An 18,038-nucleotide genomic window follows, 5' to 3' on the forward strand; every position below is an offset into this window, starting at 1 on the left:
AGTGTCAGAGCCATACAATTCTTCAAACTTCCACCTTACAAACGGAAATTAAAAGTATGGTCCCAGTTGTCAAAACACACATTTACCATAAATAAATCCATTAGCCACTGCAAGGTTCTCTCTATATGAATTATACTGTCTTACGAGCAATTTTGGTGTGAGGCTACTGAACTGTAAAGCCTAGCTGTACATCTCTTCCCTGATACATAAAAAATGAATGCAACATCCTCTGCTGCAGAGAATGATAACCTTAGAGCAATGTGACCCATTTATTATTACAAAGCACTTGTGAAAGTATGCTTTCTTAATAAAAACTGCATCATCATTGGGCATCATCTATGTTGAATGAAACCAATCACATAGTGACTGCATCTACATAGGCAGACATACATGAAATGTATGCACAGATTTCCTGTGAAGAGTTAGCAATACAGTATTTATGTGCTTTTACATCAGCTATAGCATGCAGACAAATACCATTCACACACAAACACTGAGTATTCTGAAGATTTGGGTCTCTTCCCTTTGAAGGACAGACACAGGCCCCTGTCACCAGAAGTAAAAGAAGTGGTCTGGTTTGCACACATAAATCCTTCATCCTCTTTCCGGCAGAGCCCAGCCCACACACCTCAAGAATCATTTGAATCTAATCTCTCCTAAACTTGCAATAATATCTTGCATTTGACATGTGGCTTTTAATGCCTGTATTCGTTTTTAATAGCTTACAAGTTGTGGATCCTTCGCTTTCAGGGAGGGAGTGTGGGTTTCCCAGCAGAGATGCAGATAACTTCCAGAAACTTCCCATACACAAATTGCTTTCCTTAACTGCCATTCACAGAGCACTGCATGATCCCACAAGTGTGCAGACTACCTGTGAAAAATGACAGCTCTATATTCCTAAATTCTAGAATTTAGAAATATAAACTATACATAGGAAATACTGGAGAAAAGAGGCAGGAAGTATTGACATCTAACAGGAAAAAAAAAAAATATAAAATTATCTCTATAAATAGCTCAAATATAAGCAGTGATTCTTTTTTTTTAATGCAGTTTGCCAAAACTCAGTTCATTAAAAGAATTAGCATAGTTCTTTGTGCAACTATTGGATTCTGCCTGCCAGTAGTAACTTTCCAAGATATCTCCCCAAATTTTTCTAAAAATTAGCACAAATCTTCCCATTCTGTTTCCAGGGATATCTTTTACTTGGTTTCTGTTCTTACATATTGTGTCTCAAAGATGAGCTAAAGGAAGTTAAATGACCCCTTTAACACCTCATTATACAAACAATCCCTTCACAACATAACAAACAATGAGAGATTGATTTATATTGATATTTACAGACCAAAAAAAGGAACAGAAGCAATACATAAAAACACAGACATCAATAACAAGAGAGGAAAACATACACACTATTACTTAATATTATCAAAATACATGAGACCTTCAATTCAGTTTTAGCTTTTGAGGAGAAAGAAAAGCGCCTCTCCTATGGTCTGGAGCATTCTGCATCCTAGGTGTGAACCTTGATGCATTTTCCTGCGCTCTTGCAACACTAAGTGTCCACATTGTTCTTTGACTTTACCTCAAAGTTCTTGTGATGAATGCAAGTCAAATTACCTAAACTGAGTACAGATACTTAGACAGGTAAAACGCTGTGCTGAAAGTCAGTCATCAGCTACATACATCCTTCTGCTACCCCTTCAGATGAAAGTGGACATAAGTTCCCTTAATATAAGTTCCCTTGCTGAAACTTCTGTATTATGAATGTTTACTGAGGAACGTTATAATCTCAGTATTATGACTGAAGCATGAAATACTGCAGATAAAACTTAGTTCTGTCAACTATGCAAACGTTCTCTCCAAGTCTGCAAAAAGCACGCCTGCGCATTATACAAATCCTTTACAAAGCACTCTCATGCATTTTTAAAACCTTCTTACAGAAAAACTCAGTTCCTTTGCCCGAAACGGTAATGACCCAAGTTGTGCAGGTTCAAGTAAGTCTGATGTAACATGGCATTAATTTTCAAGCTCACCTGTTTAACAGTATGCAACTAAATCAACCAGACCAATGATGTGAAGTGCTAACTACTCACTTCACACACTATGGTACAGACAGGTCTGCTCAGCCAGCAAGAGGACATGATTAGAACTATAGCTTATTGCATTATCAGGTCTGTAAATCTTCCTGAAAATCCTGGCTGTTTGGTGGTGTAGTTTGACCTCGGGGACAGAATCTCACTCCCTTCCAAAAATATGAGTTACTACCACCCAAGGGAACGAAAGTCTCTCGTAACTGTTTAGTAATACTAGGCCTGGGGTGCACTCCTCAGCATTTCTCTCTACATCCATCAAAAAACAGGAATATAGTCAGCCACTAAATCACTGTACCTAAAATACCTGAAATGCTTTCCACTTGTTCTACTGGTCTGAGAAATACACATTGCCTCCTACCTGGCACAGAAATCAAGTTTGTAAATTAGTTTATATTAGCAGTGAATGTATACACAAAGCGGGGAAAAAAAAGGAGTATTGAAATGTAGTTTGTTTTAGCAAAACAAAGCTAATCCATCAGGAGAAAAACCCACACCCCTTACTTAACCAACTTCAGAAATGTGTAAATAGGATTTGCACATAAAGGACTTAAAATACACACATCTGTCTGTTACTAATGTGTAAGAGGTCACTTGAGCAATGTTTTTCACGTGAACTGCTGCAGGCTGTTGGTGACTTCCAAGGAATATGCAACAGGTAGCTAAGAAAAGCAAGCCTGCTGGCTGCAGGCTTACATTCCAAGTGATTGTCCTATAAATTCATGATCCATGCCACTGCAAAGCATTTAGAATTGCTCAAATCTGAACAAAGCCAACAACAACAACAAAATATTACCACCTAATTTAACATCAGTGCAGAAAATCAGAGATCATAACACACTGCAATGCTTTAATGGGCTTAAGATCTGGAAAAGCAGGAAAACCTAACCCCAAAACAACTCATTTGCTCGATGTTTGCAGCCAATCACAAGTATGGCTCTGTTAAAAGCCCCAGCATCAAGTTCTGGCTACTCAAGCTAGCAAAAGCTGAGTTAATTACAAGCACCTGTGTTCTCATTGATGAGCTGTGGCCAGAGTTTGGTGAAGCACAAGCACATGGGTGGAAGTGAACTTCTACTCTGCAGACTGGTTGAACAAGTCTAATGGCCTCTTATCTATGCCTGTCCTCCTATTACAGCCAATGTCTGCTTTGGTCCACTCCATCTACCCCAGTCTGGGTTCTGTCCATCTCCTGACCACATCTCGTTCCTGTCTTCCCATCCACTTCCTCAGCTGTCTGCATTTCTGATGCAGTGCCTCTTTGTTTCTCCTTCCAAACTGGAAGGATTTGATAGCACAGAGCAGGCAAACTTTCTTACCTACCACCTCTAAGATGAACAGGACAGCAGTCTGTGAAAGCTGGGAGGAAAAATGGGGGGAAAGAACCACCAAGTTCCTGCTAGTGTAGGCGGGAATATACTCTGACATGCCTCAGGCCCACATGGGCACCTCCCAGTTGGTCTACCAAGGCTACAAGGAGACAGACTGTTGATGCGGACAAAATCTTCAGCACATTTTAGCAAGTGAATACTAAGCACATGGAAAGTACATATTTTTCCCCCCACAGGTAATGAAGTAGCTAATCTCCCTCTTCTCTCTATTCCCACTGCTGCTAGAGGGACCACGAATGGCAGATGAGAATGTGTAAGTCAGAGGTGCTAGAGCTTCTCATTGAAATGTTTTCAATAACTTCCTAAAAGAGCAGGGAAAACAGTCTGTTTTCCCCCAACCCAATTTTCAGATTAAAAAAGTAAACTACTTCAGGCAAATTTCTCTCCAAGTTTGCAACTAAGAAAAAATGGCTTTGAAAATACAAGCAACTGAAAATGGGATTTTTTTTTTTTAAGAAGTACTACATGGCCTTTACGGAAGGCAGCCTTATCAGGATCTACATGCAAGGGCAACTGCTGCAACACACAACTTCTGAAGGGCAGTATCCAGATAGTCACAAAAACCCTGCGATAAACTGCAATAATATATACATTTGACTTTCTCATCTGTACGCAGAATACTAATCCATCTCCACTAGGACAACTGTAGAGACAACTATACTTAGAATTCTACCTTTTAAAGCAGAAACAGGCAAAACCAATCAAACAAAAAACCAACAACAACAAAATCCACACCCCACAAAACCCCCAACCAATTAAACCAAAGGCAAAAGGAAGGAAAAAAATCCTACCCAGAGTGAATTCTTGCAAAAATTCTGCCTATGTGCATTATAAAATTAATAGTATATGGATCTTATCCAGTAAAAAAAATTGTTTGATATTACACCAACAGAAGTTTTATACAACTGTAGGCATTTAGTTTTCTTTCTTCACAAGTGGAAAGACCCTCAGCTTAAAGATTTCCAGCTTAAATATGGAATCTTAAACCACATAAGAACTGTATATTTATTTTAAAAATGCATCATTGAAATAATATTATATAATCTATGAGTTTGTTTATGCTACATTCCTCTACAAAGCCCTGTGTATACAACCATAATTGCTTTTCACTTATTTGCCTCAGTTATCTTCCTGTGTTTACAAAGATCTAAGCTATACGTGAGCTCAAAAAAACTTCACTTACCTATTAAAAAAAAAGGCACATTCTAAAAATGGAAAAAAAAACGAAATGCATTACTTTGGTCAAAATTTTTACATATTCTACTGTTATCTGAAATGACCGTCACAATTTGCTCCTGCCATTAGCTTTACAGGCATGCTAGCAAGTCCAAATCTGTTCTGATAAACTCTTTATGTGACTTTACAACATATGTTCACCATGTGTTCACTATCCACAACAGATAAGTCACAGACTTGGGAAATAAATAATTTTGAAACCAGAAAGAAGGTGTTCTCAAGTAAGCACTAGTGAAACTTGACATATGGAACATGCTGTGTTAGAAACACCAATATTGCTAATACTGTTGTTTACCTGTTGTGCTAGCAGGTTGGATTCTAAACAATGAGGTAACTCTGAAATAAAATACCTGAGAAAGGGGGAAAACCAAACTAAAAACCCCAAACAAACAAACAACTCTCCACTGAATCCCTTATCATTAACTTGCCAAACAATTAATTAAATCACCTACAGTAATCAGCATTCAAACTACAAATTCATGAAAAATCCATTCAGAGAATTATGATTTACATGATCTTTACTAATTCTCTTATTACAAAGCAAATCTGGCATAAGTTGCTCCATCTATGATTTTTTTTCCTGGACTACTTGAATAAAAATTATCGTCATATTGCCCAGAGGTGGATTCGGATAGAAGGAAGATAAAACCATGTGCAAGTGTCTTCAGCTTGGACACAGCAGCTCACTTGAGTATTGCCCTACGTTTCATATGTAAGTCAAAGTACCACATTCCAAGAATGGTGACACTTTTTATGTGGGCCTTTCATAGTTATTTTACCTAGTTTATTATTCTACATGGAATTAAAACAAATATAAACACATCTGAGTAGCCTGGGAAAAAAATGCAATTACTGTACTATAAAGGTAAAGCAAAATCCTACTTTTCCTTGTTTTATCAGAGAGGCAAAAACAAAGTTTATAAGTTTTCAGAAGTAAATTAGGAAACAAAAGAAATATGACTACAAGTACTTTTTCTTCCCCTCTCACATGAAGGAGAGAGGTCACCTACCTGCTACAGGTCTACACCATGGCCAGCATGAAGTCTTCTTTGGACTAGATTGAGGTGATAAGATATTCTCCTCAGTCTTCTTTACACTTTGGATCACCACCTCATCCTTACAAGTAACCATATGGATATTTCCAACGACGCTTCCAATAATGTTCTGTCTAGTGCTCCATAACCTGCTCCCAAATTAACTACAGCAATGTACCACAAGTACCAGGCTTTCAGCTGGGGGCTGACCAGGGAACTGGCAGAGGATGAAGGCACAGTCACGCGAGGCAGACAGAGCTTTGCTGACATATGACCTTCTGCTTCCCCTGTCCCCTGTTTCCTCTGCCCCAATACCACACTGTGCCGTTTCACCTCTCACTAAAAAACAAACACCGTTTTTCTCCTAAGCAGGTAATTTTCCACCTAGCTGAGTACCGCAGACTGGCTCACCAGGCCAGCACGAGTGTAGGTATAAGACTGCAAAAGGGAGAGAAGAGGAGATATCTTTCAGAAAACTACTTAAAAGATAGTTAACACATTCTCACCACTGGCTTTATGTAGCATGAAATTTTACACTAAAAAGAGAAGAAGAGACAAGTTTGTAATTCCTGAGGAATCACTTCCTCAAGATACTTGGTATTGACATAAAAAAAAAACCAAACCAAAACACCACACCACAAACAACACATGTTTCTTGTATTCAAATATCCACAGTAACTATAAAGAAAGATGGTGTATGCCAACTTTCCAGAACTGCTCTCTGGCTGTCAGACACTGCCATACACTTTAGCACAGTAATGGGTGAGGGAGAGGTAAAGCTTTTAATGCCGCTAGTCAAAATCAGTTTTGACTTTGCTACTCTACATTCACAAATCTCCACTGTCCCCACCCACTGCTGGCATTTCCCACAACAAAAATGCTACTGAGAAGGGCAATAAACTCTAGAGTGAATATAAAGCTTTTTGTTTTGTTGTAAATGAAATTGAGGAGAAAAACAGATTTTTTTGTTGTTTTGTGTGATGTGGAATACATAGTACAATGTGTTAGAGAAAACAAGCCAACTGCTTGTCAACTTTTCACCCTAGTCAACTGCCCTGGGGTGAAAAAATGCAAAGCCAAATTCTCTCAGGTGAACTTTCAAAACTGCACCAATCCAGCCTTTAAATAATCTTTCAGCCTATAAACTAATTAGCACAAATAATTTGTCATCAAACTGGGGAAAAAAAAGAAAACAAACAAACAAAAAAGATAACACTGCAACCTCACCATGGTATCTACTTTTACTAGAATGCAAAAACTGCAAGCTCAGCCCAGAAATGTGCTGTAATAGAAGGACCTACAGATTATTTAGAACCATTACTTCATATCCAGTCATGGATTACATGCCAGAATGCTTCAGCCAATTTAGAGCTCAAACAATGTAGCCTCCTTTCAGTGACAGAAGTCTACAGTCTACTGTATGACTCCACTAATGTTTTCAAAGCTACATTACCTGCTTCAATTACAACTAAAAAGATGTATAATGAACAGAGATACTACTTGCCAAAAACATCGTTAAAATTTGGTTATTAAACATCAGTAGCAGCTTTCCGTATTCTGCCTCAGTTAAGCACTGGAATGTACTCCAGAGAAACCAGAACAGCCACCAGCTTTGGAGACAAAAATGAACAGCAGCAGAAATCACAGCTGAACTGTAACAATCTTTTTAGCAGTGTAAAGACAACCACTGCCAGCTGAGGTAGTGAGAATAACTTTCTCAAATACTAGACAGTCTTTAACCACAATATTCTGCATAAACAGAAGCAGTAGGAAATGCTACAGTTTCTCTTTTGGCTAAATGTTGGTCTGTCCTCCTTAATGTAAGGAAATAGTTTGAACTATTAAAAAATTTCAGTACTTCCCAGAACTCTTTCAGCATCTCATCTGCCATAACCACCTCCCTTCCTCCTTTAGATTAAACACAACAAATAAGTGCCAAAACATCACAGTGGAATAGATATGAGCTAAAGGATAGAGAGGCTGAAAATCTAGAAAATGGGTGCATATCAGCGGTTCTTAAACTTATCAGACTAGTACACCCCCTTTCACCATCAAAACTGATCATTGACCATAAATCCTTGCATCATAGATCCTTTCAGTGCAGTTTAAAAACCAGTGCGTATGTTATGGTTTATAGAAGCACACATACATAAGCACATTGGCTTCTTGTGATAACACCCAGGGCCACAGTAAGATAAAGGACCAATTCTCTGCTCATTACCTAGGTACACAATATCCAGGGACCTTCTGAACAGGCCCAAGATTTTCAGAAACAGTATAAAAAGAACTACAGCAGAAAAGCTACACTTTCACTGTGGTGCTTAACAGCTCTTTCTCCAAATCCAGAGATTAGAGGAGAATGAAGTGGAAGTGTTTTATTAAACCAGAAATGCTCCTGTGTGTCACGTAGCTCAAGCAATGTAGGGAGGAGACTGAAGTGTGAAGAACAGGGGAGGGGAAGAGGCACAACCCAACAGCCCCACCTCCAATCAGTTAAAAAGCAACTCTACCACCCTTCAATTGTTCAGAGATGAGAACATTATAGAATACTACAGAGCCCTATATGAAAACCTTACAGAAAGTGGCCTTGATAAAGAACAAATACAGGAAAGAAAATCCTTGAAATGGTAGTCTGTTTATTAACTTAGTTATTCTGAATGTCATAAATACAAACCTCGTTTCTACTTCATGTATGCCGGGTTGTGCAGTGACAGCAAGTAAAGAGCAGTTGACCATCTACCCCACCAACAGCACTGCAGCATCAGCCTTGGCAGTTACAGAAAAACAGAGAAAATGCCTATGGGTGGACACATGGCTCTCTTAGGTCAACTAAACATTAACGTATTCTTATCTTCTTGCCAATTGTAACTGTATGTGGTGGAAAACAAAATGAAGACAAAAGAGAGAAGTCTTGAAAGAAGGCAGCTCAACCCCTTCTTGTAAGCACAAAATTTCAGCAGCTGCTGTCTTTTTAACTACTACAAGTTTTAAATTATATTTTCTCTTAACCACTATAAAACTGAGTTTCAAGTATTCAAAAAACAAACAGAAGCAGACTATGATTACTTCTGAGCTACAAACATTGTGAAACTCAAGTGTGTGAGGGGGAAGCAAAAGAGTAATCAAAGTTATATGATTTTGTGACTCACCATCTTAAACAAACTAGGAAAATAAATGCTTCAAATCACTAAGACTCCCAGATTCCCACTGAACATGTGAGTACATTGCTTATCTGAACAGCCTGTGAGATCCCAGACTGGAAAACTCATTACAGGCTCATAACTTCAGTCTGAGATTGCACCTCACATTTCAATTCACGAAACAATACACTTGAAGGATTCCAGTCAGCAGTTCCTGGCTGTCAGACCTGTCCTTAAACCTCTGCTAATCCAAGCACATCCCTCACATGAATTATACATATTGGAGTAATATGCAACCAAATATCATATACACGCAAGCATTTAAGTAAAAATGAACCCTGACTCCTTTGCCACTTACAATCTTTCCTGGTTCAGTGTCTGTATTCAGGAACATGGCACTGACACCAGGTGTTACTTAGCTCAAGTAAAATGTATGTTACCAGGTGGTCATCTTTTCACTGATATTTTCCAGGTGTTTAACCTGAGATAAGGGTGAAGTTTCACAAGAGGATTAAGGTATTGAAAGATTTTGCTGCCCATAAGAGAGACAAACAAACAATGGATCTGATGCAGCTGAAAACTCACCCAGAAGAAAAGGAATAAATGTGCCTGTCCTCTCCACCTGCTCAGTGAACCATCTGACAGTGAAGGTATATGAACAAGGGGCAGCATTAGCAAAGGGAGGCAGCAAGAAAGTATGGCCACTGAGAAGAGCATGAAAGATGAGACTTCCCCAGTGGTGGCAGCTTAGGTTTACACCAGCTTAAGCCACTTGTGAAGCCTTAAGTTTTATGTCAATTTACTGTAAATTTAGGTTAACCTAAATGCAACCAATTGTCCTAACATGGTTACATGTTAATATTTCTGGCTTTGCGTTAGCAGAATGAGTCTTGGACATGTTTCAGGAAAAGTTGTTCTTTTTGAACTTGACAACACCCAGAACTTCACTGCAGGACTTTTAAATTGTGGCATTTGGTCAAGCTGCAGCTTAGTTTTTGCTGTGACTGGCTGTTCACCGTATGTCAAAATACAATTTGCCATTCTCCAGCTATAGGTCATAATAACTTAACCCACTATTTTTTCAAGGGACACTCTATAAGAGCATGTAAAGGTCATTAGAGGCTTGTCCTTGAAGCTTCTCTCGGTTCCTTTCAGTTTGCAAAGCTGAAACCTATTGTGCTGACTACGTGCAAAAGGAGGTCAACATAAAAACTCCTTGTCCTAAAGGACAGTAATCACACAGGAGCATCAAGCATAAGTTGGTATGAAAAGCACAAGAAAAATGGGAGAGGTTGTGCAATAAGAAAGACACAGAGATCCACCCTTACAGGGAGGGCAAAATGAAAAGGGTTACAGGATGACTCCTTCTATGATGCATATGAAAGAGAAGGAGCATTGTTGGCCTGGGATTAAATTCTGGTATCATCCCAGTTTTGCATTTACTACTGACTTTACCCCAGTGTGAGCAAGATCAGACATAGCTTATTAACTGAAGAGGTGCTTAATCCTGCTTAGTCATCAGGCACAAGTAAGGGCTGCAGTACTTGACCTCTTGTGCAAAATAAAAAGAAACATCTGAAAAAAACATCCTTCTTTTTCACCTCTGCAATGCTAGACAAATAGATGTTTCCTATAGTGTAACTGATGAACTCCTGAGCACCTGTGAAGTAAGTTAAATGGCAGTATTACATGAGAAAGAACATAAGAAGTGTGTCAGGTTTATGGACATACACACAGGTACACATTAAATACAGCAGGTGTAAGCTTTAAAAGACTACCCACAAGACTGACAGCATTCTTCAGCACCCTGTTTCATTAATGAAATTACCCATGAATCATTAAGACAGATTAAGAAGTTGACTTTTCACTCAGGATACCTTTTTCAACAAAAAGGAGAAATTGGGGGGGGGGGGGGGGGCGCGGAACACACACAACTAGTTTTCTGTGGTAAAATATGTGTCAAAAGTAAAACATATAACTGGATTTCTCCAGTTTTGAACATGTCATTCTGTCCCTGTACAAAGCAAGCTGAAAGGATTGGCCTGCCCATCTCCCTCCCCTCAAGTAGAAGGGCAATGTGACCATTAACTTCCATGAGGCACCGCAGCAGCCCAGAATGGATAAAAAGCAGTATTGGAAAATGCTGTATTTGCCAGCCATGTTTTCTCTAACTTTAAACTAATTCTGAATTGGCATAGTATGCTTCAGCAAGGGAACAGAAAAGATGATCCAATAGGTCATTTGACTTCCGTCACTAATTTCTGTGATCTAAATAACATTTTATTTGTATGGTGTTCAAAACTCAATTTCCCAAGGACTGGTTTTAGGGTTAGAAATGGTCAGTGTGACAGTAACTATCAAGCCCACAATGATGCTGAATAAGAAAAGTCTTGAAAATTGAGAAAAGTAGCTCCAGCCCTTTTACTTTTCTCTGTAGAGCTAAGATGCAAACAAACATGAATTAGAAGGTTGATATGGTAATTACAGATGTAGTGTTTCATTGGACAAAAAAATGACAAAAGATACACAATGAGAAGAGCGGTGTCAGGGATAAGAAACAGAGGTAATATAACTTGCAATATCAATTATATGTTTGGATATTTATTATATCATAAATAAGCATTATTTGTTCTTTATATATAATGTATGTGTATACACACACAATATCTCTGAACCACACACAATAACATGGATGCAGAGCCAGAAGACTCTTGCACTTAAAGGAGGAAACAAGGTGGCAGATTAGCTCACAAAGAACCAAAGAACTGAAATAATGTGTTGATATTTCCTGGAAGTAATCCAAAGATGAGCAGCAGAGTTTTGGATGGGCTGCAAATTTTCCCAATACTTCCTTTGAAAACCAAGCTGGTACAGCATTCTAAGAATCCAACTCAAAGGCAAGGAAAACAACTTTGGCTTTACCAGGTTGAAGTGGGAAGAACAAAAAAAGCAGTGGAAAAAAGGGGAAAAAAAAAAAGGTCCTCCCAGACATTCAAAACCAATTTTATTTTAAATGTTGTGCATGTTCCAATCAATGCCTGTGGAGTGGCAAATGTGTTCTGAAACCCACTGTTCTCAAGTAGAAGAGGCTGAAAGAGTTATAAATCCAAGTATTCCAAAATTCAGCAAGTGAAAACGTGGTCTACAACAAGACACAGATTCAATGTAGATCAGCAACTCATGAAATACAGCCAAGCCTATGCTCCTACAGTCCTTTTTGAAAAAAGGCTCCCATTGATATCTACTTGTTAGTTGACATAGAGCCCTAAACAGTGGAAACTGCATAATCCCTTTCATGAACTCAGGGAGTGAGGGTGTAAACTGTGGGGGAGGCAACAAGGAGCACTGTACAGACGGGAGAGTTTGTACTCCGTCAAATGAAGAAAATCAGAATGCATGTATTTAAATTATAATCGTCTTCTAAAGCTGTTTTTTTACCCAGTGTGTTGAAGGCCATCTCAGCACATGTGTCAGCACCACCTTCTGGGAGGGTTTGCTGGGTGGCTGCTGCCCTGACCCAGCACACATCTCCCTTCCCTTCCCAGCCTTTCTCAGTTTGGAGAGGAATACACCACACACTCATAGCATTTTCCTTTCATTTGACTTGATTAAAAAAAAATAATAATAATCAGAAACAGTATTTCTTGCTAGCCTCCTTGTATTTGTTGACATTTAATCCTGACTGCTTCACTTCCAAATTGCGCGGTTTAGTAATCTGAGGGAAGAATTTAATAATGATTTTGTGTGAAGAGTAAAGCAGTAACAGATTCAGACGATTGTTCCACTGTAAAACTCACAGCTGGAGTTTACCAGAGAATAAAGAAAAGGAGAAAAATCCCAAAATGTAATTAACTGTTTTCTTGTGTCGAAAGTAAATGCTGAATAGAGTTGAACTGTTTTGGTAAATACAAAGCATGATGTCAGTAAACTGTGGAACTTACCAAACTGATATGACTAGCAGAAATTAAGAACTTACTTTTCATACTTTAAAAATGAAAATACTTTTCAATTGCTTTAAAATGAGCAATTTCTCAGGTTTTCAGTATAACTTTCATGTACCCATTAATGTTTCCAGACATTAGACAAAAATCATAATTAACACTCTACAAGTGAAACAAAGCAAATAATGTTTCTAATTTTTTGCAACATTTGTGTACTTAAACCACTTGGTTGACGGAAATGGTTAGGTTTTTTGTAAAGTAATAGAATTTAAGATGAAAAGCATAGTGCACATCAAGTACATTTAAACAGCATGAAAACCATAGCACAAAAATTCAGTTACGACTAATTTCATAGCAAACTATCCCTTCATTAGGCTACTCTTAGCTCTTGGAGTGTCCCAACCTGAAACAAGCTAATAACAGTGCACCCTTACAAAGCTTTAACTGCAGTTCCTCCTTTTGTTACTTTGTTTCCATAACTTTCACATTATAGCATGGCTTTGTGTATCCATCCTAGATCTTCAAATGAAGGCCAACAAGCCAGCTACGTAACTAAAAATTCTGACGGTTAAGGCTTTAGCATGGGCTTTGGGAAGAAGGTGAAAGGACAACCCACGACTAGCAAAGGCCTAGAAGCACAGGAGCTGTTCTGGAGCTGGATATGTGCAGAGTGCACCACGGTGCTTCCCCAGAGCCTGAGCAACCAGTCCCTTTCCTGTATCTCGTGAAAATGACATGGTGTTTGAGGACAGTTTGGCTGACAAAAGATAGCCCCTGCTCATGGAGTGTGATTACAGACTCAGTTACTGCACTAGGAGCAGACCTAAGTCAAGGCAAAGTATTGTGGTGTGGGAGCACCATATCAAGTGTGTATTTAAAAGCCTCAGTCCCGCGGAACGGTGAGAGAAGGAAGAGAAATATGGTTGTGCCTTCCTGGTAACATCAGGAAAGCAACAAGATGTCAGTGAGGTTTTTCTGCTTCCTGTTTGCGAAGCACGGCCCCCCCTTCCCCCCCGCCGCTTTGTGTGGCTCCTGCTGGCGCTCCCTCCCTGAGCGGTTCCTGCGCGCCGGCCCCGCTCCCTCCTCTGCCCGCTGCCGCGGGTCCTGCGCGCCTCCCCGCCGCCAAGGAGGGAGTCCCACTCTCCCGTCTCCCGGGCGGTGGGGACTGCTCTCCGGACGGGAGGACGCAGGGAGGCGGCAGCCGCGCTCTGCTCCTTATCGGCGGGGCGGGAGGTGGAGGCTGCACTCATCGCTGAGCTTTTGTTTGCTGGTGGCGAAGCGATCGCCACCGCCTCGCCCTCCGTGACGGAGCGGGGCTACGGGGCAGACAAAGCGCCCGGTAGGACAGCGAGGGGCAGAGGGAAAGGGTGCTGCCCGCGGGGCTGCGCGGCATCGCGCAGAGGAGGAGCCGGCAGCACGACCAGGGCAGGCTCGGCGCGGCCCAAAATAAACAAATTGCTCCTCGCTTTCAGATGCGGGGGGCGAGGGGAAGAGCCACTGCCGGGACGGCCTCCTCCCCGCCGCTTTGTCACGGAGACCCCCCCACGCGGGGCCGGCGGCAGCTGCCGCCCTGCTGGACCCTCCCGCACCGCCGCGCCTCCTCGCGCAGCAGGGGAGGGAGAGAGGGAGGGACGTGCAAGGCTTGTAAACCACACGCTGCCATCGCACCTCCCCTCCCTCCCTCCTCCCCGCCGGTCTCCGCCGCCTATTGTGCGCCCGACAGACGGCGAAGACCCAGCTGCCCCGTGCCCGCCCCCGAGCGCCAGGCACCCCCGCCCCGTGCCGGGGCGGGGGGACACGTCAGGACACACACGCGTTCCCCCCGAGGCGAAGTCGCCCGCTTGCTCCCGCCGGCCCAGGCAAACAGCCCGAGCCGGCGGCGGCACCCACCAGAACGAGTGGCGGCCGCGACCTGCTATAAATAAGGCTCAGACGGAGAGCGGGGCCCGGCTCCCCCCCACCGCCTTTTATTATTCATCATCGGTGCAGCCTGGGAGTGGGAAACTCCGCTTCCTACTTGCCGCTGCGTTCCTACCGGCTCAGCCCCCGCCCCTTTTCCCCCCTCCGCTCCCCGCTAAGCTCCTTAAAACCCAAGGAAACTTTAGGAAGCGATTCAGCTCGAGATGCTGCTCGCGTGGGCAGCCTGGCTCCTGCACGCCGGGGCAGCCGAGGCGAGAAACCTGCCCAACTTTTCCTCCTGCCGTCACCCCAGCTTGCGGAGCCAACTTCCACCTTCCTCCGCGGCGGGATTTAAAAAGGCAGCCAGCAAAGGCGCACGGCCGCCTAGCCGCACGCCCCCCGCGCGGAAAGCCGTCGCAAAACACGCACGCACACAAAACCCTTCTCTGGCTTTCGGCAGCCCGCCCGGCACCGCTCCTTCCCTCTTCCTCCCCCCCCCCCCGGGCGGCTCTTCCCTTCTGAAAGAGACCGGGAAAAAAGTTTGTCCTCTGCCCCCGCCCCTACCCTGGAGAAGTTGCAGAAGCCACCCGGCAGCCCCCCGCTCGCCAACCTTACTCGCGGCCCTGCCACCTCTAAAGTTGAGCCGAGCCCCGTCCCCGGCGGAAAACAACGGTGGCGACCCCCAGCTCATCCCGGCGAGAGACTCGGAGCGGACAGCGACTCCCCCGGCCCGCATCCCCTTACCATGATCAGAGTGTGGTTCCTCTGCTCCGCCGCGGCAGGCTCGGCATCTTGCTGCTGTTTGCTCTGATGCTGCTGCTTGCTGCCGCCGGTGCCGGTGCCCGTTTTCTTGGCCCTCTGCTCCAGGGTCCGCTGGTAGAGGCTCACCGTGTCCCTGCGCTCCAGCTCCAGCTGCTCCGCCTGGGCTTGCTGGTACCTGCTCTCGCAGTTGACATGGTGCCGCCGGCAGCCCTCGATGCGCTGCCTCAGCCGCTCCACCACCGTGCTGTGCTTGGGAATGCCGCCGCCGCTGTTAGCATTATTGTTACCGGGAGCAGCGGCAGGAGGACCGTGGGGAGTGCTGTTAACCCCGATACCGGCACCGCCAGCCCCGCTGAGGCTGCTGTTCAGGTTATTGTTGATGCAGATACTGCTGCCATTCGCGGCGGCAGCGGGGGCTGCAAAATCCCCCATCCTCTTCCCCGTGCACACTATTTTGGAAGAACTTTTTATCCTACCCTTCACGCACACACAGTCTCCTCCGGGGTCCTGATGAGATACTTTTTAGAGAACCGGGGGGGGTGGGGGGGGAGGGGGCACCACCATGGATCAGGGAAACAGCGATCCCAAGCAAATGTTTCTCTTTCCCCACAGCCAATCCCTCTCGAGGAGCTCCAAAACATTAAAAAGAATGGGGGGGGGGGAGAGAGGGAGGGAAATAAAGAAAGTGCTAAAAGGTTATCACCAGCAACACAACCAACAAACACACACACAAAAAAGCACAACAAACTAAGCAGCAGCAATTCGGGTAGCAAACTCCAGGAGATATTCAGACCAGTTCCTTTCCTCCTTTTTCTTTTTTATAATCCATCATTTCAAAATAGGTTCCATGAGATTTCCGGAGATTTTGCCAAAAGTCTTCTCTCCCCATGTATAAAGAGAAACACACGCGCTCCTCCACAAGCACACACATATACATACACACACGTTCACACACACACATCCAAGCACAAGCACACGCTGGGCACACACGGCACACTCACTCGCACTCCCCGGCATCAAAAGACAGGCAAAGCCGCTTTCTTATTGTATTTTCCTTCTAGAAAAAAGTTTTGGTGTTTATGCCGCACCGCGTTCGCAAAGTACTTTGGCTGCTCAGTTGCATTTCGACAGGAACCTAAATAGCAAATCCTCGGGCTGGGGGAAGTAAACACATGAACAATCCGGGCCGAGCTGGAAAAAAAGTAGAGCTCTGAAGTCTTTGCAAAACGCCGAGCTGATACAGCCTAACGCTTTGCTCTGCTTTGCTTGCTGCTGCTCCTCCTGCCACCATCACAATGATCAAATGCTCTCCTCCTCCACCTCCACCTCCTCCTCCTCCATGCCAGCGGAGTGATATCAGGACAGGAGCGCTCAGTAAACACCGCAGCAGCAGCAGCAGCTCCTCCAGGCCGTGAGGCAGACCCGGGGACAAGGTGCAAAACCCGGCACGGACGTCGCCCAGCAGGAGCGGACATGGCGCTTCCCCCGCGGCGACCGCCGCTGCGCTGACAGCCGCCAGCGGCGCGGGGTGTCCGCAGGCGCGGGGCGGCGGCGGGCACGGCTGCGCGGAGCGGGGACAGCCACCTGCCGCCCCCGGGACGCCCCGCGCTGGCCTTCGCGGCCCTCCGCTGCGCGCTGGGGCTCCCCGTGCTGCGCCGCCCTCTGCGCGGGGGCAGGCGGCCGCCTTACCCGGCCGGGCGACGGGACGGCCGCGGTGCGCTGGGCCGGAGCTGGGTGCTGCGGCGTGGCGCGGCGGGCACCTGGGGGGCGAGGGGCAGCGCCTGTCCTGAGCCCCGGCTCTCGGGAAGCTCTGGGTCCGGTGCCGCCGGCCGCGGAGAGCCCGGAGCCCGCAGGCGAGCAGTCTGGGGCAGCGCTGCGCGCAGCGCGGAGGGGTCCCGCACCCGGCGGCAGGCTGCACCCCGCGCCGGAGCGGCGTGTGCCGCCGTTTCCATTCTGTGTAAACTGTTGCATAATGAATGCAAACAGAGCGGGGAGCCCTGTGCCTCCCAGACACGGGGCTGAACTTTCTATATTAAACAACAGCAGAAACATGACACGTTGGGCAGGAACGTTTTTCCAAGCGAACGGTGGCTGCCTCCAGATAGAGCACGGGTGATTAATGGATCAAGAATAACATCCCAGGAACCTCGCTTTACACCATTTTGCAGACAAAGCTATTGCTCACACACTTTTAATTGATTGTTATTTTCTAACTAGTAATATCAACTATTCACTTCCTTTTTAAAAAATATACCTATATAAAACAATTTTCTCAGAGAGATGCCCTTATTCTCTAACATGCAGCTGGAAATAAAGAAAATTGGGAACTCATACATTAGTCATGAGATCTGATTTAAACCATCATCATTTCTGCCATTGCAGATTAGCATAGGATACTATTTCTAAGCTGACAGTGGTAAAAAGCTGTCTTTGTCTTCTTTAGATGCTCAGCAGTATTAAATTTGGTTATAATTTTATTCCTATTGCAACAATTCCTGACTAAGTTGAGATGGAAAATCACAGCAGACAAACAAATTTCAATAAT

General features: G+C 44.0%; 1 protein-coding gene across 1 annotated transcript in view; it reads right to left on the minus strand.

Moving 5' to 3' along the window:
• Positions 1-15,925, minus strand: part of MAML3 (mastermind like transcriptional coactivator 3) — a gene marked incomplete at both ends in the record, with an annotated part of 241,485 nt that extends 225,560 nt beyond the window's left edge. Inside the window, one exon of the mRNA XM_080344212.1 lies at positions 15,476-15,925. Coding sequence (XP_080200338.1) covers positions 15,476-15,925 — 450 coding nt within the window. The remainder of the gene's footprint in view (positions 1-15,475) is intronic.
• Between the last annotated feature and the right edge of the window lie 2,113 nt (positions 15,926-18,038).

The sequence above is a fragment of the Nesoenas mayeri genome (genome assembly GCF_963082525.1).
Source record: "Nesoenas mayeri genome assembly, chromosome: 4".
Lineage (NCBI taxonomy): Eukaryota > Metazoa > Chordata > Aves > Columbiformes > Columbidae > Nesoenas > Nesoenas mayeri.